At 45.3% G+C, this 25,334-nt stretch overlaps 1 protein-coding gene across 9 annotated transcripts in view; it reads left to right on the top strand.

The window, feature by feature from the left end:
* MACF1 (microtubule actin crosslinking factor 1) overlaps positions 1-25,334 on the top strand; it is a 292,674-nt gene that overhangs the window by 246,354 nt on the left and 20,986 nt on the right. For all 9 annotated transcript variants that reach the window (XM_073552024.1, XM_073552025.1, XM_073552030.1 and 6 more), the window contains 14 exons: positions 11,855-12,010; positions 12,134-12,331; positions 13,613-13,741; positions 14,199-14,369; positions 14,492-14,647; positions 14,741-14,947; positions 15,901-16,020; positions 16,173-16,342; positions 16,901-17,060; positions 17,164-17,358; positions 17,471-17,599; positions 17,713-17,856; positions 18,047-18,235; positions 19,428-19,539. In XM_073552024.1, coding sequence (XP_073408125.1) covers positions 11,855-12,010; positions 12,134-12,331; positions 13,613-13,741; positions 14,199-14,369; positions 14,492-14,647; positions 14,741-14,947; positions 15,901-16,020; positions 16,173-16,342; positions 16,901-17,060; positions 17,164-17,358; positions 17,471-17,599; positions 17,713-17,856; positions 18,047-18,235; positions 19,428-19,539 — 2,236 coding nt within the window. The remainder of the gene's footprint in view (positions 1-11,854; positions 12,011-12,133; positions 12,332-13,612; positions 13,742-14,198; positions 14,370-14,491; positions 14,648-14,740; positions 14,948-15,900; positions 16,021-16,172; positions 16,343-16,900; positions 17,061-17,163; positions 17,359-17,470; positions 17,600-17,712; positions 17,857-18,046; positions 18,236-19,427; positions 19,540-25,334) is intronic.

Below are 25,334 nucleotides of genomic sequence, written 5' to 3' on the forward strand. Positions count from 1 at the left end.
GAGCCAGGTTTCAGTGATAGCAAGGAAGGAGAGTTTGTTGGTGATAAAGAGGTCATGGATAAACGAAAGCTTGTTGCAGACAGTGTGCGTTCCATAGTGCTCCAGGTAGGGGGACCGGGGGAGTGGGGGCTGGATGAATAGGTATGAAGTTGTCATGGTTGCAAGAAAGTGTAGAGGATCGTGGCAGGATGTTAGAAATGAGTGTGGGGATGTGTGGAGGAAGGCCAGGATTTGGGGATACATCGTCAGCAATGAGGAGTAGTAGACAGAGCATTAGAAGGTGGGAGCAGGATAGGACATGATGTGGCCGTGTGTGTCTGGAGAAAAAGGATTGTATGTGGAGGAACAGTTGTGACGAAGAGGTGAGATGGCTGGGAAGGATGGAGGGGGGAAATGACTAATTCCTTACTGGGTGGAGGGATTGCAGGAGTTGGGGAGAAATAGAGTCGTATGGGGGTGATAGTAAAAAAAAGGTGAAACATTGTTGTGGTGTTATAGTCCGTTACCTTACAGTCAATTCCAGTCCAATTCTAGTCTAATTCAGAGTACTTAGAAATATGTACTTTGAAATATTGAAGTAGATGGAGCCGACTACGTCTGGAGCAGACCCATGGTGCCGAATATACGTTCAGCTAAACACAATCAGCTGTGAGTGAAGGTGGGGTGTGACTGCCCAGGCCAAATGCACAGTGTTAAGCAAAGGTCATAAAAGGGGGAAGGGGTTATACAGACCACTTAGATGTGTGGCAGAGATAACAAGAATGGAGTACAATTATGAATACAAGAAGATGGGTAAGCAATGCATACCATATAAAAATACAATGCAGTTCACATGGGGCATTCAGGAGCATGGGAGAGAGGGGTGGAATTCAGCAATGCATACCTGTGGGAACAGAAGAACATCTCGGTCAGATGGTGATGATGACAATACTGTAGGGGTCATAAGTGGCCAAATGCATTCTAGAGTTCTAGTCTAATTCAGAGTACTTAGAAATATGTACTTTGAAATATGAATGTTGAAGTAGATGGAGCCGACTACCCCTTTCTGACATCAGGCGTAACAGCACGCCGATGTCGAATTCCCTTCATTTGATGTGGGCTCCGATGGTGAGCCCACATGTTTCCCGGCACATGTCAGCTGTTTTGAACAGCTGACATGTGCCCAGAACAGCCGTGGCTATTAACCCACTTACCCGTCAAACTCTGACAACGGCATTTAACATGCGCTTCCGACAATCGAGCCGGAAATCCGCCCATCGGTGACACCCGCAGGTCACAGATGGGTCGGCATGACAACCAGAGGTCTCCTGCAGGTCTCAGTGCCAGATTGCTATGAGTGCCGCCCGGTGGTCGGTGCTCATAGCAAGTCAGCAATTCTGCTACATATAGGCTATGAGATCCATCACCTGTATGTAGCAGAGCCGATTAGGTTGTGGTAGCTTCTATGAAGCATGCCAAAAGTAAAAAAATATTTGAAAACAAAAATTTTATATACAGTGTGTATGTGTGTGTGTGTGTGTGTGTGTGTGTGTGTGTGTGTATATATATATATATATATATATATATATATATATATACATACATACATACATACATACATACATACATACATACATACATACATACATACATAAACACACACATACAGTTGTGGCCAAAAGTATTGACACCCCTGCAGTTCTGTCAAATAATACTCAGTTTCTTCCTGAAAATGATTGCAAACACAAATTCTTTGGTATTATTATCTTCATTTAATTTGTCTTAAATGAAAAAACAAAAAAGAATTGTCCTAAAGCCAAATTGTATATAATTCCACACCAAACATAAAAAAGAGGGTGGACCAAAGTATTGGCACTGTTCGAAAAATCATGTGATGCTTCTCTAATTTGTGTAATTAAACAGCACCTGTAACTTACCTGTGGCACCTAACAGGTGTTGGCAATAACTAAATCACACTTGCAGCCAGTTGACATGGATTAAAGTTGACTCAGCATCTGTCTTGTGTCCTTGTGTGTACCACATTGAGCATGGAGAAAAGAAAGAGGAGCAAATAACTCTCTGAGGGCTTGAGAAACCAAATTGTGAGGAAGCATGAGCAATCTCAAAGCTACAAGTCCATCTCCAAAGACCTGAATTTTCCTGTGTCTACCGTACTCAGTGTCATCAAGAAGTGTAATGCCCATGGCGCTGTGGCTAAACTCCCTAGATGTGGACAGAAAAGAAAAATTGACAAGAGATTTCAACTCAAGATTGTGCGGATGTTGGATAAAGAACCTTGACTAACATCTAAACAAGTTCAAGCTGCCCTGCAGTCCGAGGGTACAACAGTGTCAACCTGTACTATCCGTCGGAGTCTGAATGAAAAGGGACCGTATGGTAGGAGACCCAGGAAGACCCCACTTCTTACCCCGAGACATAAAAAAGCCAGGCTGGAGTTTGCCAAATCTTACCTGAAAAAGCTTAAAACGTTTTGGAACAATGTTCTCTGGTCAGATGAGACAAAAGTAGAGCTTTTTGGGCAAAGGCATCAACATAGAGTTTACAGGAGAAAAAAAGAGGCATTCAAAGAAAAGAACACGGTCCCTACAGTCAAACATGGCGGAGGTTCCCTGATGTTTTGGGGTTGCTTTGCTGCCTCTGGCACTGGACTGCTTGACCGTGTGCATGGCATTATGAAGTCTGAAGACTACCAACAAATTTTGCAGCATAATGTAGGGCCCAGTGTGAGAAAGCTGGGTCTCCCTCAGAGGTCATGGGTCTTCCAGCAGGACAATGCCCCTAACACACTTCAAAAAGCACTAGAAAATGGTTTGAGAGAAAGCACTGGAGACTTCTAAAGTGGCCAGCAATGAGTCCAGACCTGAACCCCATAGAACACCTGTGGCGAGATCTAAAAATGGCAGTTTGGAGAAGGCACTCTTCAAATATCAGGGACCTGGAGCAGTTTGCCAAATAAGAATGGTCTAAAATTCCAGCAGAGCATTGTAAGAAACTCATTGATGGTTACCGGAAGCAGTTGGTCGCAGTTATTTTGGCTAAAGGTTGTGCAACCAAGTATTAGGCTGAGGGTGCCAATATTTTTGTCTGGCCCATTTTTGGAGTTTTGTGTGAAATGATCAATGTTTTGCTTTTTGCGTAATTCTCTTTTGTGTTTTTTTTCATTTAAGACAAATTAAATGAAGATAAGAAGATAATACCAAAGAATTTGTGTTTGCAATCATTTTCAGGAAGAAACTGAGTATTATCTGACAGAATTGCAGGGGTGTCAATACTTTTGGCCACAACTGTGTGTGTGTATATATATATATATATATATATATATATATATATATATATATATACACATACATACATACATACATACATACAGGGGTTGGACAAAATAATGGAAACACCTGGAAACATCAACAAAAGTTAGTTTAATATGGAGTAGGTCCACCTTTTGCGGCGATTACAGCCTCAATTCTCCGAGGTATGGATTCATACAAGGTGTGAATTGTTTCCAAAGGAATTGTAGCCCATTCTTCAGTTAAAACACCCTCCAGTTGGGGGGCGTGGCTATGCGGTGGTGAGGAAAGGACGCGCTGTGAGGGCTCCTGCTTATCCTCCATATATCATGCATACCTCCTGCATATTGGTTTGGATCCGGCAGCTCTGGGTGCCCGCTGGTGTCGGGACCCCCCGGGGGCTCCGAGAAGAGGCGCAGGACGGCTCCGGTGAGCAGAAAAGGCTTGAGAGGTCGGGGTGGACGGCGGGGCCCAGCGGCCATCTTGGACACGCGCTCTATCAGAAGGAGTGTGGTGTCCAGCTTCTAACGCTGCAGTGTCGCTGGGACAACGACCTGTATCCTGGAGGAACTGAGGGGTATGCGGTGAGTGCCCTGAATGACGGGCCCTGACTTTATTCCCTCCTGTACTGACTCGCTGACCTGCTGGCGCCATTATTGTAGGGGAACCTGCTCCCCCTCCCATCGCTGCTGTCTCTGGGGGTGGATACCCCTCCCCCCTGCCATAGGAACCTTAGTGATCTTCTGTCTGCACAGACTCTGCTCCCGAGCTATAATAATAAATAAACCTAACCCCTGCTGTATATATAATTAAAACGGAGGATTTCTGGACTGTACAATCTCAGCTCTACTGACGTATTTCACTGCTTTTAACCATGAATCGATCTAAAGGATCGACGGCAGCAGAAAAATTTAAGGAATGCGTCAGACCCGACCCTTCTGAGAGTGTACGTTCTCTGCGGAATGCCCCCTCACAATCTCAGCGTAAAAATCGCCCCTCAGAGGGTGGAGAGGAGGCTGAACGGGAAGAAATGACCCTTAAACAGGCATCTGAGCAGAGCAGCTTATGCAGGCTATCTCCCTTACTAGGACATCCCTGACGGAGAAAATAGAGGATGTCTATACTGAGGTGGGGAGACTCCGTCAGGATATGCAGGCCATGAGGGGGTCTATCACGGAGGTGGAGACGAGAGTGTCCCAGGTGGAAGACACCTTTACGCCTATGGAGGCTAAGTTAACCAAGGTAGCGGGGTCTATGAATGCCTGGAGGCAAAAGGCAGATGACCTAGAAAACAGAATGCGCCGGAATAACATCCGTGTCATTGGTCTGCCTGAACGCTCTGAAGGTCAGCACCCTGAGCAATTCCAGAAGGCTGGCTTAAGGCCTCTCTGGGAGATGAATTCTCCTCGGTGTTCGCGGTTGAGAGAGCCCATAGTGTTCCCACCAAGCCCTTGCCTCCGGGAGCTCCACCTAGACCCTTCCTGGCATGTCTCCTCAATTGTAAAGATAGAGACACCATTCTACGCCTTGCACAACAAAAGAGTCCCCTCAAGTTCAACAACGCTGTGATCTCAATCTTCCCGGATTTCTCCATGGAACTTCAGAAGCAACGTGCACAATTCATCAACATCAAGAAGCGGCTCAGGGAAAAGAACATTGTATACTCTATGATCTATCCGGCTCGGCTTCGGGTTGTCAACGGGGGTTCCTCCGTGTTTTTCATGGATCCGGCAGAGGCTACCGAGTGGCTGCGGTCCCATAGAGGATCCCCTGTGAAGGAATTCTAGTGTGTATATTTTCGTCTGGATCCCTTACTTGCAGGCTTAATCGGAGCTCTTCTGACGAGCACCCAGATATCTACAATACCGGACACTGCGATCAGTGATGGTATCCCCTTGTTTATTTTCTAATAGGAGCGCGGGACTTTGCTCCTATGTTACTAGGTTTATATCTTGTTTCCTTTTTTTCAAAGCTTTAGTTTTGGCTTTAAATGTTACATAGGTAGCAGCTGCAGCCAATGGAAGTCCTGCTATTTGTGTGATGTCTCTGAGTTCTACTTGGGCGCCGATACGCAACATGTCCAGATAGGTGAGGATGGGTTCTGAATTAATATGCATGACATGGAATGTGAGGGGTATCAAAACCCCCCGGAAAAAGGTTAAAGTAAGTATTTTCACAAATCATGCACTATCACCCTCAAATTGTGGCTCTGGTCGAGACGCACTTGACTAGAGATACAGTTCGGAGTGTACAAAAACCATGGGTTCAGTGGTCTATACATGCATTTCACACCAGTTACTCCAGGGGGGTCTCATTACTAATACACAGGAACATTAGATGGGAGGTTCGGGAGGCCCGGAGGGACTCTGAAGGGCGCTTCATATTTGTGTATGCACTGATCAACTCTAGGAAATATGTTATTTTGTGTTTATAATCCCCCTCCAGCGGGTACGTCAATTCTCCAAAAAGCGTTGAGTTTTGCTCTAAATTACCAGACGCAGATGTCATCTGTATGGGGGTCTTTAATTTGGTTATGAATAATCGCCTTGACAGATTGAGACTAGATGATGGGACACAAGGTGGGACCCTGGCAGTGGCTGTGTCCCAATTATCACAGTTTATTGAAGGTAGTGGATGGTTGGACCTATGGAGAACGCGCCACCCAGAGATAAGAGAATATACTTGTCATTCATCCACTAAGCGTTCCTTATTCCGCATAGATTACATTTTTGGATCTAGTGGTCTAGCAATGTGGGTGGATAGTATTGAGCATGGAAGTAGAGGGCGTTCAGATCATAGCCCAATCATTCTTAAACTCAGATATGGCCCACCAGGTAGTAGGATGACATGGAAATTAAACCCTTTCTGGTTGAAATTGGTTAAGTCACCTGATAGAACAATTGACCAATTACGTGATTTCGTGTCCTCCCACCCCGAACCCCGGAATGTTAATTTATTTTGGGACACCCTTAAGGCGTACTTGAGGGGTTGCCTGTCTTCCACGATCTCCTACATCAAACGGGTGACGTCGGGGGAGGATGACGAAATAGAGCAATGATTGAAAGATTCTGAGGCAGCTTACATATCCGATCAAACTAGTGGTAATAGAGTGGAGTGGTTGACTGCCCAAAGATTATATACTCAACATATAGACTCTAAGTCCAAACGTAAATTATTCTTCACTCGCCAGTCCTATTTTGAATTAGGGAACCAATCTAGTAAATTTTTGGCCTATTTGGTGCGGCAGCACAATACAACTAACACAATATTACAGATCCGCAGTCTGGACGGTACATTGGTGTCCTCAACCGAAGAAGTAATGGGATGTTTCCATGATTATTATAGTTCACTATACAGCTCAAAAAGCGACATTGATAGCCAGGGATGTCTAGACTATCTATCAGATATAACGTTTTCCACATTGAGTACTTCTCAGCGGGCCTTTATGGACGCTGAATTCACTTTGGAAGAGATAGAAGATGCCATGAGGGATATGGCCTCTGGGAAAGCCCCTGGGCCGGATGGGTTTCCTATCGAGCTGTACAGGAAATACCGGGAGATTTTGGCGCCACTTCTGTTATTGGGGGGGGGGGGGGTCATGCTGGAGACCTTTTATGAAGCTAATATAATAGTGCTTAAAAAAGAGGGGAAGGACCCTCTAGACTGTGGATCTTATCGCCCCATATCGTTAGTAAATGTGGATTATAAAATTTTTACGAATATCTTGGCTACTAGGCTGAACTCAATTATTTTGGAACTCATACACCCTGACCAGACTGACTTTATGCCCGGCAAAAGCACTTCCATTAATATTAGACGGGTTCAATCTCTGGTCCAATACAGCTCCCTGGTACCGGACAATAGGTGGGCATTGGCATCGCTGGATGCGGCTAAGGCCTTCGATTCCCTTGAGTGGCCCTCCACGCATGCTTGCAGAAATTTGGTTTTGGGGATAGGTTCCTAAAGTGGATTAATATGTTGTACATGAAACCTAAGGCCCGTGTCATTGTAAATGGTTCCATATCTGAGTCCTGTTTCTGCACAGGGGGAATCGTCAGGGGTGTCCCCTTTCCCCGGCCCTCTTTGCTCTTGCAATAGAGGCTCTGGCAATTCGCATGAGAACTTCCCCTAATATTATGGGTATAGAGATAGCAGATCGGGTGGATACCATAGGCCTATATGCTGATGACATGGTAATATTTATGGATGGGGCGGAGGAGACGCTGGCGGGGGTGATTGCTACTATAAACAAATTTAGGAAGTATTGCGGCCTGTGTATAAATTGGGAGAAGTCTGCTCTGATGCCACTCTCTCATACCCCGATGCCGCGACTTGAGACTCTCTCCTTGCTGCCAATTGTACCACATTTTAAATATCTGGGTGTTCATATTTCTCAATCCAGCATGTTTGATCTGCAACTTAATATATATCCATTACTAGAGATGGTTAAAGTCAAATTTGCGGTCTGGAGCAAACTCCCGTTGTCTGTAGCTGGACGTATTAACTTAATTAAAATATTACTCCCCAAGATCAGCTATTTTCTCCAACATAGTGCTGTGGTGGTGCCTAGGTCCTTCTTTGCCAATTTGAGCTCTCAGATTACGTCTTTTGTATGGGGTAAGGCCAGGCCAAAGCTTAGGCTGTCCACCTTGTAGAGGCCAAAAAAAAAAGGGGGGGGGGGCAGCACTGCCGGACTTTTATCTGTATTATTTGGACATGCCAGAGCTATAAATAAGTGGATTCCCGGTGGTCATCTTCCTAACTTTGAAAGCCATCTCCTTCATGCCACACGTGCTGATTGCCCACTGGGGTTTTTGGAGTTGGAGAGGGTAAATGTCCCACGTCTGTTGCCCATACTTCGTCTGGCAAGATTAGTGTGGAGGCAGATTAAGATGGTGGTTGGATTTAGAGATATCATAGCTGAAATGCCCTTATGGAACAATAGTTATTTTCCGACGCTGCTTGTCCACTCATCTGCCGAATTCTGGTCTCAGTACAGTGCTTCTACGATAGGAGATATGTGTGACTCCGGTACACTATTTTCTTTTCAACAATTACAGGCTAAGTGCAATGTCCCGAGGTCACAATTCTTCCGATATTTGCAATTGAGATCGGCCTTACAATCGTACATGAGATATGTCGGTATGAATAATGCTATTTCGTCTCTACCCCTGATAGGCATTCTTAAATCACAGGGTCCCCAGGGTCTCCTCTCCTCTCTGTATACACACATGCTATCGGTGGGGACGGAATCTGCCATATGCTTGGTTAGGGGGAAGTGGGAAAGGCTCATCCCTGACACACGGGGGGGAGGAGTGGGAGGAAATCATGGAGTCACCAACTAAGGTGTCCCCGTCAATTAACAATAGAATGATACAACTTTATATTATAAACCAATCATATTTGACTCCAACTCGACTTTTTAAGATGGGCCGTTTCCAATCTTCGGAGTGTCTGAGATGTCATATATCAGATGCAGATTTTATTCACATGATTTGGCAATGTCCAATTATAGCACATTATTGGAAAGAGGTGACATCATTGTTAACCTCCCTGACACAAATTCCTATTCCCCTTGAGCCATTGGTGTGTCTGTTTGGGGTGTGGGATGAAGAGACATGGGGACATTATACGGGGATTTTCTTGCGGGAGACATTGTTTATGGCGAGGAAGGTACTGGCATTACGGTGGATGGGGGGTTCGGATCCCTCCCTAAAGGCTCTTTTACATTTAGCGATGCACCAGCGATCCGAGCAGCGATCCGACCCGGTCAGGATCGCTGATGCATCGCTAAATGATCGCTAGTGAGCTTTCATACAGAAAGATCTCACAGCGATGCAGCAGCGACGCAGCGGACGATACTCACCTTTCACACACAGCGATGAAGACGTCCTCCCGCCCGCCTCCACGCGTCGCTCGTCGTCACAGCAGGAAGTCTCAGCAGGAAGCGCCCGACGAGAAATGGAGCCGGACATTCTCGCGCGATCAGCGATGAGCAGCAGGGGAGCCGGTCGCTGGTAAGTATCACACATAGCGATATCGCTAGCAATATCGCTATAACGTCACAAAACCAGTGACGTTTTAGCGATATTGCTAGCGATATCGCTTAGTGTAAAACCCCCTTTAGGGCCTGGATTGAATTGGTGAATTTGATTATACCATACGAGCGTACACTTTATCAAAATAGGGGGTGCCCATGTAAATTCGAGAAGATAGAGAGGTGGAATTCCTCTCACCTCACGTTGTAGGACGGAGATATCGCATGTTACGGAGCTGATTATATGGACACAGGCTGCAAATAGTTATGTTGTAGTAGTAGTAATAGTTTAGAGGTTTGACAGGCTTTACTATTTGAATAATAACACACAGACTAATGTGAGGTAATTGACGATATGTTTTATTCTGCAGACAACTGGTATACATACATTATTCAACATTAATGCTTTGTGGAACATATACGTGTTATATCGTATTTTCATCATTGTCGGTTTGTATATTGTATGCCCTGTCTATGGTTTAATAAACGAATTTAAAAAGAAAATTAAAAAAAACACCCTCCAGTTCTTTGAGCGACGATGGCGGCGGAAATCGACGTCTAACTTGAATCTCTAAAATCGACCATAAATGCTCAATAATGTTAAGGTCTGGGGATTGTGGAGGCCAGATGAGATGCTCAACTTCATTACAATGTTCCTCGTGCCATGCTTTAACGATTCTAGCTGTATGAATTGGTGCATTATCATCCTGAAAGATGGCGTTCCCTCCGAGAACAGTGCTTGAAACGTAGGATGCACTTGGTCGCCCAAAATGCCTAAATAATCGTGGCTGTTAATTCTTCCATGAAGGGATATCACTGGCCCTGCAAATCTGCACTAAATAGCACCCTAGATCATCACAGAACCTCCACCATGTTTTACGGTTGGGAGAAGGAACTCTGGATGGAATGCTTCTTTCAGCTGTCTCCAAACGTACACTCGGCCGGAGGTCGGAAATAGGGTAAACGATGATTCGTCTGAGAATATCCACTGCTTGAGGGACCAATTCTGGAGGTTTCTACCCCACTCTAAACGCTTGGAAACATTTGTTATTGAGAGCAGCGGTTTTCTAATTGCAGCTCTTCCGTGGAATCCAGATTTGTGCAGCTCCCGACGAACAGTTTTCGTGGAAACTGGGTTCTGTAGGTGTTCATTGAGCTCAGCAGTGATTTTCGGAGCCGTGGTCTTGCGATCCTCTCACAAGTCGCTTTAGAGTCCGACGGTCTCTCTCAGTCAACTTCGACTTTCGGCCGGACCTGTGCTTAGCTGTGATGTTTTTCCTTCTCTTTCATACGCAATCATTACTTTGGAGACAGTACCTCTTGACACGCCAAGCATTCGGGCACTTTCTGTTACACTAGCGCCTGCCATACGAGCACCAACAATTTGGCCTCTTTGAAAATCCGAGAGGTCTGCCATTGGTATCAGGTTCTCAACAATGTTCTTACAATTATGCAAAACAAACAGTTAATTTACACATATCACACAACACAAATAATCAACTACAAAACATTACCATATGTCACGGTTTGCATGTTTACATGTTCGAAGATTATGATGCCAAAACGTTAGGTGCTTCCATTATTTTGTCCAGCCCCTGTGTGTGTGTGTATGTATGTATGTATATGTATATGTATATATATATATATATATATATATATATATAAAAAAAATTTCAAATCACTCCCCTTTTGCCCTATTCAAAATAAAACAAAAAAATCAAACATACGCTGTGTTCAGAATTGCCCGAATTATCAATATAAAAAAGATTAACCCATTCGCTAAGCGGCGTAATGAAAAAAACGCCAGAATTACGTTTTTTTTGGTCGCCGCAGCATTGCTTTAAGATGCAATAACGGGAGATCAAAAGATTGTATCTGCGCCAAATAGTATTAAAAACTTTAAAAAAAAGCCCTCACCCAACCCGAGATCACGAAAAATGGAGATGCTTCAGGTATTGGAAAATGGCGCAATTTTTTTTTTTTTTTAACAAACATTGGAATTTTTTTTTCACCGCTTAAATAAAAAAGAACCTAGACATGTTTGGTGTGTATGAACTCGTAATGACCTGGAGAATAATAACGGCAGGTCAGTTTTAGCATGTAGTGAGTATAGTGGGGAAAAAAACAACAAAAAACTGTGGGATTGCACTTTTTTTTGCAATTTCACTTCACTTAGAATTTTTTCCCTTTTTTGAGTACACAGCATGGTAAAAACAATGGTGTCGTACAAAAGTACAACTTGTCTCGCAAAAAACAAGCCCTCACATGGCTATATTGACCGAAGAATAAAAAAGTTATGGCCCTGGGAAGAAGAGGAGCAAAAAACGAAACTGCAAAACCAAACTTACCTCTGGTCGTTAAGAGGTTAATTTTACCAGTCCCTTCATCTTAAAGATGCCTACAGGTAGCCACTATTACAGTGTTATGACCCAGCAGTAGGAGCAGTTGAGTGTAGGCACTCTCCCAACAGATGCACCATATATCATTGCATGGCCTACCACTCTGTGATCTGTGTCTCTCTTTCCTGCAGCACAAACTGGAAGCTGCCCTGTTGGCCCTTGGACAATTCCAACATGCATTAGCAGAAGTCATGTCATGGCTGACACACACCGAGGATTTGCTAAATGCGCAGAAACCCATCAGTGGAGATCCTAAGGTTATAGAGGTGGAGCTTGCAAAGCATCATGTAAGTGTAGACGACTGGTGCTATAATGTGTGCTTTATGGATATGTGATTGGATCGCACTATGATTATTAACTTCATGTACATAGGTGACATGTAAGGGGTCCTTCCTCTTATTAATTTGTAGGTACTTAAAAACGATGTGCTCGCTCACGAGAGCACAGTGAAAACTGTCATCAAGGCTGGGAATGAACTGCTGGAGTCCAGTGTCGGAGATGATGCCAGCAGTCTAAGAAGTCGGCTGCAAATGCTGAACCAGCTGTGGGAGTGTGTACTGCAGAAAACAGAGGAGAGGGAGCAGCAGCTGGACATGGCCCTTCAGCAGGTTCGTGGGAGGAACAAATTGGTTACACATCTATAGGATATGAGTTCTATCTTTGTCCTTCTCCTAAAAAAGAGGCTAGAAGCTACTGACCAGGCTCTCGGTATACTGCACGGCTGTGGCCTTTTTCTGAAAGGCTTTGGTGGACTAATATACTATACACAGTGTCAAAATTAGGTTGCTCGCTCCTCACACTGGTTCAGTGTAGTAGATTTTGGGCCTCTCCTCTTAAAGGGTGTCTGTCACAAGATTCTTGCCTCCTAATCTAATAGTGACATCATTGTGGTTTGTCCTGATGAAGAAGTGTCACTTAACGCATTGACAAACCGCGTTTCTGCAGATCTTGTGCCATGTTCATCATTGGGCGGCAAGCAAGGCAGAGTTTAATCTTTTATCCTTCAGTTTTTACACGGCATAATGTGGAGCCCGAGATCTTGATTCCAGTGTCATACTGGACTGCTTGCTGTAGTTTTAATAAAATCACTGTTTCATCAGCAGAAGACTATATAACTATAGGACCAGTCGACTGCTGTCATGTAGTCTTCCATATTCATGAGCTCTGTGCAACCCCACTCCTACCACTGATTGCCAGCTTTCTATGTTCATTGTACATAGGTAGAAGGCTGCCGATCAATGGTATGGACAGGGTTATTGAGAGCTCGGCATTCAGAGAACTGATTGATCTGCAGCAGTTTAACCTGATTTTATCACAGTAACAACAGCAGCCCAGAAAGTGACACGTCTCTGTAATCAGGGTCTCTACCCCAACTTGAAGCAGCTTCTACGATCGTGGAAGCAAAAGCTTGGTGTCAGATTCACTTTAAGATTGAGGGCTCATAGTCACTCTAAGGGTTTGTTCATACGGTCTTATTTTCTGTCTGAGTGCTGTCCATTGAAAAAATAGACCGCTCTCGGACCAATATTATTTAAAGGGGCAGTGCAGAGTAATTCAGATGAGACTCATCCATTCAAGTCTATGGGTGCACAATAATAAATCAGATGCTATACTGAGCCTCCGTATAGCATCCAATTTTTACGGCTACATTGCAGTTCTGTAACATAGAAAACTGTAAATGATTAATAGCTACTGATGTAAAAAAAAACCCATTGTGTATGATTTTCACACACCTGACAAGTAAGAAGAAAAAAATCATCCCACTTTTCTGGATTCAACTCTAAACAATTTTTTATACGCGCATGTTAACCTACCTAAAACGACTGTTCATGTTCCTCGCTGTCTGTATTGTTTTATCGAAGTGTTACTTATTCTGGTTTACCTTATAGGCTCAGGGGTTCACTGGAGAGATTGAAGATTTCATCCAGTGGCAGAGCAGAATAGAAAGCCAACTTACAGCTGCCAAACCCACTGGTGGGCTTCCAGAGACAGCCCGGGAACAGCTGCAGGCTCATATGGTAAGACATTTTTCTGCGGTCGCCAACGTAGCTGGTTTACCTAGGCAAAGGTATGGCCGGAGAATTTGATGCCCCAGGTTACATTGGTAATTTAATACAGGTTTGTAGTAGCGCTCTCTGTTATATACAGGGATTCTGAAATATGAAATATATGCAGTGTCAGACTGGCCACCAGTAACAAACTCCACTTTTTAACTACATGCAAATGTGACATTCTCCTCAGTCAAAAATTAATATAATAATGAACTTGGTAGATTGCTAAATGACTAGGAAGCTGCCTCTGTCTGTACATAGTGATTCAAGTGTATTGTTCTAAATAATGCTCATCTAAGAGTGTGGTGGCCCACTCCTGCACAGGGGCCCACCAGAGGATTGTCCTGTTGGCCAGTCCAAGCCAGAATGTTCATAAAAAGTAAGCATAGATCCCAACACCATCACTATCCCCTTATCTTTGAAGGAATTGTATGCTGAAGTGAAAGCAAATGAAGAACTGTATAAACAGCTTCTGGATAAGGGGCAGCTAATGCTTCTGAGCCGGGATGATTCTGCAGGCTCTGTCACTGAGCAGAACGTTGCGCTTCTGAAGAGAAAATGGCAGAACATTAACAATAAAGTAGATGAGAGGAAGGTAAGTTTTCATGGGACAAATTGGACACTTCTATGTTTGAACTATACTTAATGCTCATGTTATCTCTTTCTAATGCTGTATAGCTATTATTACACCTAATTGGGAATTGTTTATGTCAACAGGCGAAATTGGAAGAAGCACTGAACCTCGCCACAGACTTCCAGAATTCATTGCAAGACTTCATCAACTGGTTGACACAAGCTGAGCAGAGCCTGAACATTGCACCCCCTCCTAGTCTCATCCTGGACACTGTTCTTTTCCAGATTGACGAACATAAGGTTATTTTCTTGGAAAAATACCATTCATTGATTGTTTTTCTTTTTGCCGTGACTAACATTGCTTTCAAATGATTACATTTTTTTTTGTCACAGGTTTTTGTAAATGAGGTTAATGTACATCGGGAACAAATTATTGATTTGGACAAAACCGGTAACCAATTAAAGTTTCTCAGCCAGAAGCAGGATGTTGTCCTGATCAAGAATCTTCTGCTTAGTGTCCAGTCTAGATGGGAAAAGGTGGTTCAGAGATCTGTGGAGAGAGGGCGATCCCTGGATGATGCACGGAAGAGAGCAAAGCAGGTGTGTATAAAGCACTAGGACATTGAGTAACAATTATGGTGCTCCAGTACAGCCTTCATTTAAACACATACACTCATTAATTTTGCTTATGTCTAAAACCTGTGTAAATAGTAATGTAGTGTAGTGTCAGTGTGTCTTCTTCAGGATGTGTAAATGGTAGTGTAGTGTCAGTGTGTCTTCTTCGGGATGTAGTGCTGTTCTGCTTCTCTTCAGAATCTCGTGATGGCAATTCCACTCTGCGGATCACTGTGTGTGTGAGCCAGAAACCTCTTTTACGATGTAAGTCCATAGAGCCTTGTTCTGACGCTCCATAAGCTTGCATTGTAAAAGCCACTTCCGGGTCAGAGAGCGCAGTATGATCTTACAGGTTGGGATTGCAGTCGCATGACTCAAAAGAGGAGCAGAACGGCGCTAGATATTGGAAAAGACAGTTGACACACTGTCACTATGCTACACTGACAGTAATGTTGAGAGAAAGCTAAGGGGACGAAAAAAAAAGTGCAATAGTCCATAGTAGAACGTTATATGGTGATGCGACACTGCCCACCTGATATTGTGAGAAAGCACAACACTTTATAGGCTCAAGCTATAAATCCAGCTTAGCAGATTGGGAGTTCCAATAATGACGGTTTTAGTCTCAATGCGTTTCGAAGTATCTATAATGCCTTTATCAGGAGAAAGCACTGAAGTGATGAAGACGCTATGGATATTTTGAAACACGTTGAGAATAAAACCAATATCATTTCACTATACCATGGATATCTTTTATTTCATACCAATCAGCCGCGCAGCACACCAGCCTCTTCTACATTAATACATTAACGACAGCACTTGTTTTGTCATCGCTTTCCTTTGTAAATTGTGTTTACTGTAACACGTGTTAAAGGTTAGAAATAGGAGACTTTTGTTTCTACCTTACTGAAAATAGGGGATTTTTCTTTTTTGTGGTATAGTTCCATGAAGCCTGGAAGAAATTGGTTGACTGGTTGGAAGAAGCTGAGAATCATTTGGATTCTGAATTAGAAATCTCAAATGATCCAGACAAGATTAAACTACAGCTTTCTAAGCACAAGGTTAGATTGTGTATGATCCATTAATCACTTCTCTGCGAGAATGATACCGCTGCTGTTATAGGGAATCGTGTATCTGCCTTTCGCTTCTGCTATATTGAAATTTCTGGATCTTTCTTTACATGAAAATCTGAAACATATTTTTCTTACAATAGGAATTCCAGAAAACTTTAGGGAGTAAACAGCCTGTTTATGACACGACGGTCAGGACAGGACGTGCATTAAAGGACAAGGCTGCACTAAGTGATGATGTACAAAAGCTAGACCATCTTCTTGGAGAAGTGAGGGATAAATGGGACACAGTGTGTGGGAAGTCAGTTGAAAGGTAATTGTTTTAGATTTAAGACTTGTTGGTTAGCTGTAAATTTAGTTCATTACTGCTTTGGATGTGATGGCTGGAGCATCTGGTGTAATTGCATTGAAAAATGTAATGTTCACATGAACTGCTATATTTATGGAGCTCCTGAGGCACTTTTTCTAGCACATATGAAATGTGTCCAAAAAAGTAGCAGTCTTCAACAACTTAATGATCAACTTTTTCTATTATTGTACTTAGAAAATTGGTGTGCCTGGAATCACTTTAAGCAGTATGAATTTCATTCTCACCACTTGCGGTTCCATGATGTACCAGGACTGAATCCATTGTCCAGGATTAATAACGAGGGTGCTCTTTTTTTCAGAAACATCACTTTCTGTCCATGGGATGTGTCTGGTCACTTGAAATGACATTCGCTTGCAATAGCAGAAACAATCCATTGACAGACACATGTGATGCAAAATGTTGTTCATGGGTGGATACAAGACAATTTCTCTTTCATAATGTGTTTTCTTGCTTGAAAATAGTGTGTTTGATAAGGAGATTGTGATGGATTTTTCTTTACAGACAACATAAACTGGAGGAAGCTTTGCTGTTCTCTGGCCAGTTCATGGACGCTTTACAGGCGCTGGTTGACTGGTTATACAAGGTAGAACCTCAGTTGGCAGAAGATCAGCCCGTGCATGGAGATTTGGACCTCGTAATGAATTTGATGGATGCCCATAAAGTACGTTTAAGTGTCTTTACTCTTAAAAATATTACATAATTTGCATCTTTTATATTGTGTGCTCATTTATTATTATAATTGTTTTATTTTATGTTTTATTTAGGTTTTCCAGAAAGAGCTTGGAAAAAGAACTAGCAGTGTTCAAGCCCTAAAACGTTCTGCCAGGGAACTTCTGGATAGTAGCAGAGAGGATACTACCTGGGTAAAGGTTCAACTCCAGGAACTTAGTACACGTTGGGATACAGTCTGCAAGCTGTCTGTGTCTAAACAGACCCGTCTGGAGCAAGCTCTGAAACAGGTGAATAACACCGATAAGGGCATAACATTTTTTTTACAGACAATCTACTTTAACGTAGAACACTTTGAATTTCCCTAGTAAAATGCACTAAATTGTATTTTGTGCCGTTTAGGCTGAAGAGTTCCGTAGTACCGTCCACATGCTCCTGGAGTGGCTGTCCGAGGCAGAACAGACTTTGCGTTTTCGGGGGGCTCTTCCTGATGATGCAGAGGCTTTGCAGTCACTCATTGATGTTCACAAGGTGGGATGATAGTGCTGATATTTATACTGGCATCATCTAATATTTTTGCCTCTTTCATTGTACATTCTGGATTTGGCTGCTTATTTAGCAAGTGTTCTCTTTTACTTCTCTAGGATTTCATGAATAAAGTAGAAGAGAAGCAGGTGGATGTGAACAACGCAGTCAGTATGGGCGAAAGGATTCTAACTGTATGTCATCCAGACTGTATCACCACAGTCAAGCATTGGATCACTATTATCCGTGCACGATTTGAAGAGGTATAGTTCTAGTCCACAATGTAAACTTTACTAAAAGCGGTGTACAGATAGCAAATATTCTACTGTGTTTCGCTAGATATGCACAGCTATGAACTGAGCATCGGTGATTTTTTCTGAAAATTCAATTAATTTATTTGGTTTTTAAACAGCTATTAAACCCTTGAGACAATAAAATGTTTCAACTTTTAAGGTTTTGACTTGGGGAAATCAACACCAACAAAGGCTACAAGCAGCTCTCTCTGATCTCCTTGCCAATTCTGACCTACTGGATGAGTTGTTTAACTGGATCCAATGGGCAGAAACCACACTCATCCAAAGGGATCAGGACCCAATGCCTCAAAACATCGATCAAGTCAAAGCTCTTATCTCTGAACATCAGGTAAGATATGCACTGGTTATATATCTTGTATTGGGTCACTTGTACTGTTTAAAGGAGGAGTTGCTTTGAAGTACAAGTCTGCAGTCACTCTCTGTGATTATAGGCTTGTGAATAGTTACCGTGTGCTGCACGCTGTGAGGAATAGACAATGCTGGGAGCGGTAGGTCATGTGAATGCAAATCTGTGACTTGTATAATTCGAGCCAGATTCGGAATAGATGTCTCCCATCTCGATCAATCCACTTGTATTCAGTGAAGCCAGACAAGTCTAGTCAGCACATATATGCAAATGGCATACTTGCAGTCATGTGGACACCGCTCTCAGCACCAAGGCCTGACAACCCCTTTAAAGAAATACTTTATCATTCAGATTAGGCTAATGGATTGTTATCAAGATAGCAATCTGAAATATAGTAAGTCACTCATGTTATTTTACTCTTATCAAGGGCTCTTTAAAGGGAATATGTCAGCATGTTTTTGCTATGTAATTGGAAGATAGTGGGAGATAGAGCCTGAAACTGGAGTTCAGGGATGTGTCACTTGTTAAAGTGCTGCTGTTTACTATCTGAAGGATTTATCACTTAACATTGGTGAACTAACTAGTCTGGAAACGTCCCCTCCTGTGATAAGCAGCTCACTTTCTATGGATTTTGCACACAGAGATCCTGGTGTGGACGGAGTTGGCTTTCTCAGCTCTGCTTCATTCTAAATCTAAAAGCTCTGCTTGTGGCAGAACTGCTGCACCCAGTAATTAAGTAATACGTCGTTGGATTCAGCTTCACTTTGCCCAAATCAGGCTGCTCTCAAATGATGTAGCAAAAACTTTGACAGAGTCCCCTTAAAAAAAAAAAATGCCCCAGTAAAAGAAAAAAAAATTGGTTTACCCTATTGTAATGGGGTGTATTATATACATTTTTATCACTATTTATACGCTAGGATCTTATTAGTCACCAGAAAACTGGGCCGGATCTGGTTACTTTTTTAGCACAAAGCAGTTATTACTGGAATCCGATTATAAGAATTGTTGTGTCTGTAGTAAATTAATGCACAGCTAACATAACAAAATGTGACCATGAACTTGCGTGTTTCCACAGATACTGTGAAGAAATCTTGCTATTCATATTGTATAGAAGGACAATGTTCATATGGATGAGAATGACATTTGACAAGCCTTCTGTTTATTCTTTATGAAGGTGTTTATGGAGGAAATGACTCAGAAGCAACCAGATGTGGATAGAGTTACAAAGACATACAAGAGGAAAACAGATCCTAACCACGCTTCATTCAATGACAAGACCCGAAACAGTGAGTGGGCATTGCCGATTCTTCAAGTCATGACGTTAGTAGGGTGTTATGTTTTATTTTTTGAATAAGGATTACATATATTATATTGCTTATCACATCTTGATTTTATCCACCACAGTAAGGCTGTGTGCCCACTTTGCGTTTTTTATGCTTTCCGCTGCGGAAACGCTTAAAAAACACTTCAAATACGCATCCCCATGCAATCCTATCGGATTCCGCAGTTGCTGTGTCAGTGCTGCGGAATTTACCACTGCGGAATCGCATAGCGATTCCACCGCCATAGGATTGCATTAAAACGCTCACTCTACGCATGTGGCTATGCCCACCATGTGTAAAGTGAGTGCTTCATGTGCGGATGGTACCCAGGATTTGGAGGAGAGGAGACTCCCCTCCATGCCCTGGGTACCATATCCCTGTAAAAAATAGAATTAAAATAAAAAAGGGATATATTCACCTCCTGGCGGGCCCCGGAGCCCTCCCATCTGTCAGCCACGCTGCCGGCATCTTCCGTCCCCAGGGATGCATTGTGCGAATGACCACTGATGACGTAGAGGTCATTGTCGCAAGGCATCCCTGGGAACGGAAGATGCCGGCAGTGGGACGACTTCGGGGGCCGACAAAGTGAGTATATCCCTATTTTTCTCCTATGCCTCATTGGGGGACACAGGACCATGGGTGTTATGCTGCTTGCCACTAGGAGCACACTAAGTGAACACAGAAAAAGTTAACTCCTCTGCAGTATACACCCTCTTGCTGGCTGATATTTCCCCAGTTCTTGCTTAGTGTCTGTAGGAGACACTTGGGTCTGGCTTCAGACCCTATCGTTTTTATTTTCGATTTTTGAGTTTTTTTCTGTAAATTTTTATTTTTTAATTAATGGAGTGAAGGGGGAAGGCGGATTCCTTTCAAGGGTCCACTCTCCCCCCGAACCATCAACAGGCGAGAACGCGGAGTATAACTCCCCGTACCCGCTCCTGCGACGACTGGGGCATACCGGATTCTTCAGGGCGACTGATCCTTCACGGTCCCGATTTCCCCGCATGGATAAAAGGGCAAACGCACTGAGCACATGGAGTGCGTGGAGAAGACCACTACTTGAGGAGCGCTTCTGAAGCCCTGAATTAGCCCCATGGCCTCTCCATCCCCCTGCCCATAGGGAGGATGGATTGAGGTATACCCCTTTAAGAACTCCTCTGGCTCTGCTGCATTGCCCGGGAGGATGAGATCTGTAGCTGGGTCCCGGACAACGCGGCCTGTGTGAGCACCTGATTGGAGGTATGGGGTTGGTCCCTGGGAGAAGTGTTGAACTAGTGTCAGCGGCGGTACATCGGCGCCCCATCGCGGCCTCCTGTTCTTCCTTTCATCCGGCGCTAAGCGCTGGCAGGCTCAGAAATTTAGTCCCCAGCCTTTCGGCCGGACTAGGCCGCAATGTACATAGCACCGCCCACCGTTAGTGCCTCCGCCCACGTCCTTGGCGCTTCTCGCTCTTAATGAGAAGTGCCCTGTTAGTCTCGGCGGCCATGTCTTTTACCTCAGCTTGTTCTGTGACTGCTGCGGGGGACGCGCACTGACTGACTGAGCACCTGGCGACGCTGCAGGGCCACCGCTATTCCTCCTGGGGACACAGCATCAGGACCGTGGGGTAAGCTGCATGTGCCCTCAGAAGAAAGCTTAACCCCTTCTCTACACATTCACATCATCTGCAGCCCAGACTCTGCCTGTAACCCTTTTAGGGGCACTATTTCTCAATCTAAAGAAGCCAAAAGGGCTACTAAGAAGCATACTGCGTTCTTTACCTCTTGTGCCACTTGCAAGACTGCCTTGCTCAGTGCCCAAACTAATCCATTATGCACGGATTTCAACCCAGCTTGTGCTCAAACACCATCCGCCGCCGCTGCCATCGTGTCCTCTGAATTTAGTCCCCCTGAGTGGACTGCGTCCCCGTCTCAGTCTGTGGAGTCACTGACTAAGGCCAAAGACTCCCTCCGGGACTCCTCTTTAAATCAAAACGTGCCCTTGCCGACCGAGAAGGGCTCTGGCGACGGCCGGGAACCGTCCACCAGCAGGGGTCGTACGCGTTCAAGGGATGGTCAGGTCTCTAGAACGCAGACCCATAACGCGTCCCCAGTCACACTCGCGCTTCAGCATCCACGAGCTCTGTCTCTCGCTCTCCCTCTCCCAGTGTTCGCAGTGAACATGACTCTGAATAAGAGTCTGACATATCAGTACCCCAGAATCCCCCAAATGACAAAGAATCGATTGATTCTGAGTCAAGTCAACAGGATTCTGAAGTTGGACGAGGAGAATATTCCCGCTCCGGAACGCGTTGTTTCTTTTAAAAAGACTAAACGTGTGCGCATGGTATTTGCCAGCCATCCTGAGTTTAAGGGCATTGTCCAGAGACACAGGGACCAGCCACATAAACGGTTCTCAGGCCAAAAGCCTATTGAGGCTAAATACCCTTTTGCTCCAGAACTAATGAAGGATTGGTTACAGTCCCCTTCTGTGGATCCTCCTATATCGCGTCTTGCTTCCAAAACACTCCTATCCGTTTCTGAAGGTTCTTCAGTCAGAAACACCTCTGATCGTCAGATTAACTACCTTGCTTGCTTAGTTTTTGAAGCATCAGGAGCTGCACTCTTTCCATCTTTCGCGGCGACTTGGGTGGCTAAGGCTATGGCCGCTTGGGCAGAGGTGTTAGTTACTGTCATCCAGGAAAGCAATCTTCCTCCGAAGGCAGCCAGCGTCGCCAGTCAGATAGTTCATGCAGGAGACTTTGTAGTGGATGCTTATTTAGATGCCGCAAATGCAGTCTCCATTAGAAGGGCCCTATTACTCCGTGACTGGCGGGCGGATTCCACCTCCAAAAGATCATTGACTTCTCTGCCTTATAAAACTGGTCATTTATTTGGAGAGAAACTGGATCATCTCATTTCTGACACTACCGGGGGGAAGAGTAAATTCCTTCCCCAACAAAGGGCTCTCCGGCCGTTTTGGAATCAACAGCTGACTCGTTTTTGGCCTTTTCGCAACAATTCCAGTTGGTCCTCCACAACCTTCTCTTCTGGATCAGGTCGGTCCCCGCGTGGAGACAGAGGTTCCCAGGTCTCATACAGACCTAACCGCTCTTGGAAACCCAGGCCGAGGGCATCTGGATCGAGGGGAGCCAGATCCCATAGATCCTCTACACCAGGGGTCTCAAACTCTGCAGAGTAAATGGGCCGCATATGAAAAAAAATTTAAGCTGGCGGGCCGCATTCTTTTCAAACTTATTACAGTACAAAATTATTGTTAAACCATTGTTTATTTGAACTATAATACTGCTAGGTTTAAACTTATGTAGGGGCAGTTACAGCACAGGTATGGGGGCTGTGCACCTGTATGTAGGGGCAGTTACAGCACAGGTATGGGGGCTGTGCACCTGTATGTAGGGGCAGTTACAGTGCAGGTATGGGGGCAGTGCACCTGTATGTAGGGACAGTTACAGTACAGGTATGGGGGCTGTACACCTGTATGTAGGGGCAGTTACAGTACAGGTATGGGGGCTGTGCACCTGTATGTAGGGCTAGTTACAGCACAGGTATGGGGGCAGTGCACCTGTATGTACAGGCAGTTACAGCACAGGTATTAGGGCAGTGCACCTGTATGTAGGGGCAGTTACAGCACAGGTATTAGGGCTCTGTACCTGTATGTAGGGGCAGTTACAGCACAGGTATTAGGGCTCTGTACCTGTATGTAGGGGCAGTTACAGCACAGGTATGGGGGCAGTGCACCTGCATGTAGGGGCAGTTACAGCACAGGTATGGGAGCTCTATACCTTTATGACCACAGCACACACATACACAATGCCGACAGACCCCACTGATCGGACAGTCATCGCCTATAGAGCAGTGTGACAACCCCTGCAGTGAGCCGAGCCCGCTGTGATGAGAGGCTGATTTGCTCCTGCTCCGTCCACAGCCAGAACTTTACACCCAGTCACTAATCCCGACAGTGAGCGGCAGCACAGCTGTGCAGGAGCAGCACATGTGACACAGTGCAGCGCGGGTAACAGAAGCGTGCAGTTATTAATCCCTCCATAGCCGCCCCCACTGTATACCATGGAGCAATCCACAGCCAGCGCCAGCACACAGCGCTGTATAAAATGTACCCAAGTCCTCTCACACAGGCTGGGAGAAAGCTGCAAACTGCTCCCACAGGACCTGCAGTGATGACGCTCATGTGATCAGTCACATGGGAGGGAGGAGTCACGAGATACGATGTTTACTCTGTCGCCTAATTGGGGGACACAGAACCTTGGGTGTTATGCTGCTGTCCACTAGGAGGCGACACTATGCATAATCTGAAAAAGATTAACTTTGGCTCCTCCTCTGCAGTATACACCCCTGGACGGCGTCAGCCTTCTCCAGTTTTTGCTTAGTGTCGCAAGGAGGCACACCTTTTTTCTTCCGTTTTTTTTTTTCCTTTTATTCACGGAAATACAGATGAAGAAAAGTGGGTCTCCAGCGAGACTCCCGGCATGGCTCCCTCCTCGGTCCCCTATTAGGGGTACCCGGTTGAGGTCGAGGTGGTTTTTTCCCCATGTCGCTCCCTCCCCAGTCCCTCGGGTCCTGGTTCGAGGTCGAGACCCCCCTCCTTCCCCAACCCCTTTAAGGGGTCTGGGTTGAGGTTGAGGCGAGGATGAAGACCCCCTGACGGTGACAGACGCACCCTCCCTAATCCCCCGCAGGGGGTATTAGGTTGAGACGCCTCAGGTAGGGTCGGAGATCAGGCAGCATTTCGCAGCTTCCAGGGACCCCAGGCTGGCTGAGGGATCCTGTTGGGGCCGGGGGAGGGTGCGGACTGGATGGCACAGCAGAGACAGGGTTTTTCTGCGTCCCTGTCTCTGCAACAGCAGCGGCTCCATAGCGCTTCAGGGGCACCCCATACAAAAACCGCTACCCCCACCGCTATCCAGTCGACCATTCTGGGGGGGTCTGGTACAAATCCGCAACCCCCCCCCCCCCCCCCCGGACTAACGCGCCGCTCTGGAGCCCTCCTGGGCATCAGGCTTCTAATTTAGGCCGCAGCTTCGGCCTAGCTGAAGCCGCCGCCCTTTCCCTGGCCCGCCCCCCGGATGACCAAAATGACACGCTGGAGTGTCATAGAAGGGGCGGATTGAGGCAGAAAGGGCGCGTTTTTACACAGCCCAGCGCGCCCTTTTCAGCTCTCCGCCCCCTCCTCCCTCTCCTCAGAGCCCCGGTGGCCATTTTTTCTGAATGAGATCCAGGAGAGGAGCATCACAGCGGTCTCCGGGGGGCACAGAACTTGGATCTGTCGGCGCTGGACCTAGGGGCACACCGGTGGGGTAAGCTCACAGATGGGTTCTCATTACTCAGCTGTGAATCTATACTTCCTATAAGGCTTTCTGTGGGTTCCCTCTGCGTAGCCACCCCTGTACGATCCCTTATAGCCAGCCTCTGTGCACTATGCCGGGCTCAAGGAAGAGAACCAGGCAGGAATGTTTCTATGCATTCTGCACAGCCTGCAAAGCCACGCTCCCTAGTGGCAGCACGTATCCGCACTGCCGGGACTGCATCCAGAACTCTGGGTCAGAACCCCAGGGAGTCCCTACTGACGCTTCAGTGTCACAGGCCACGCCGGAATGGGCAACTCAGATGTCTCAGTCTATGTCACAGTCCATAGACAACCTAACTGCTACATTACTGCAAGCTCTGCAGAGTCGGGCCCCGGCTATGGACGGTACACAGCAAACGGACAGCTTGTCTCAGGAACATGCTGCTTCCGACTCTCAC

Source organism: Dendrobates tinctorius, unplaced genomic scaffold, assembly GCF_039654945.1.
Source record: "Dendrobates tinctorius isolate UK_male_01 unplaced genomic scaffold, ASM3965494v1 ptg000183l, whole genome shotgun sequence".
Classification (NCBI taxonomy): domain Eukaryota; kingdom Metazoa; phylum Chordata; class Amphibia; order Anura; family Dendrobatidae; genus Dendrobates; species Dendrobates tinctorius.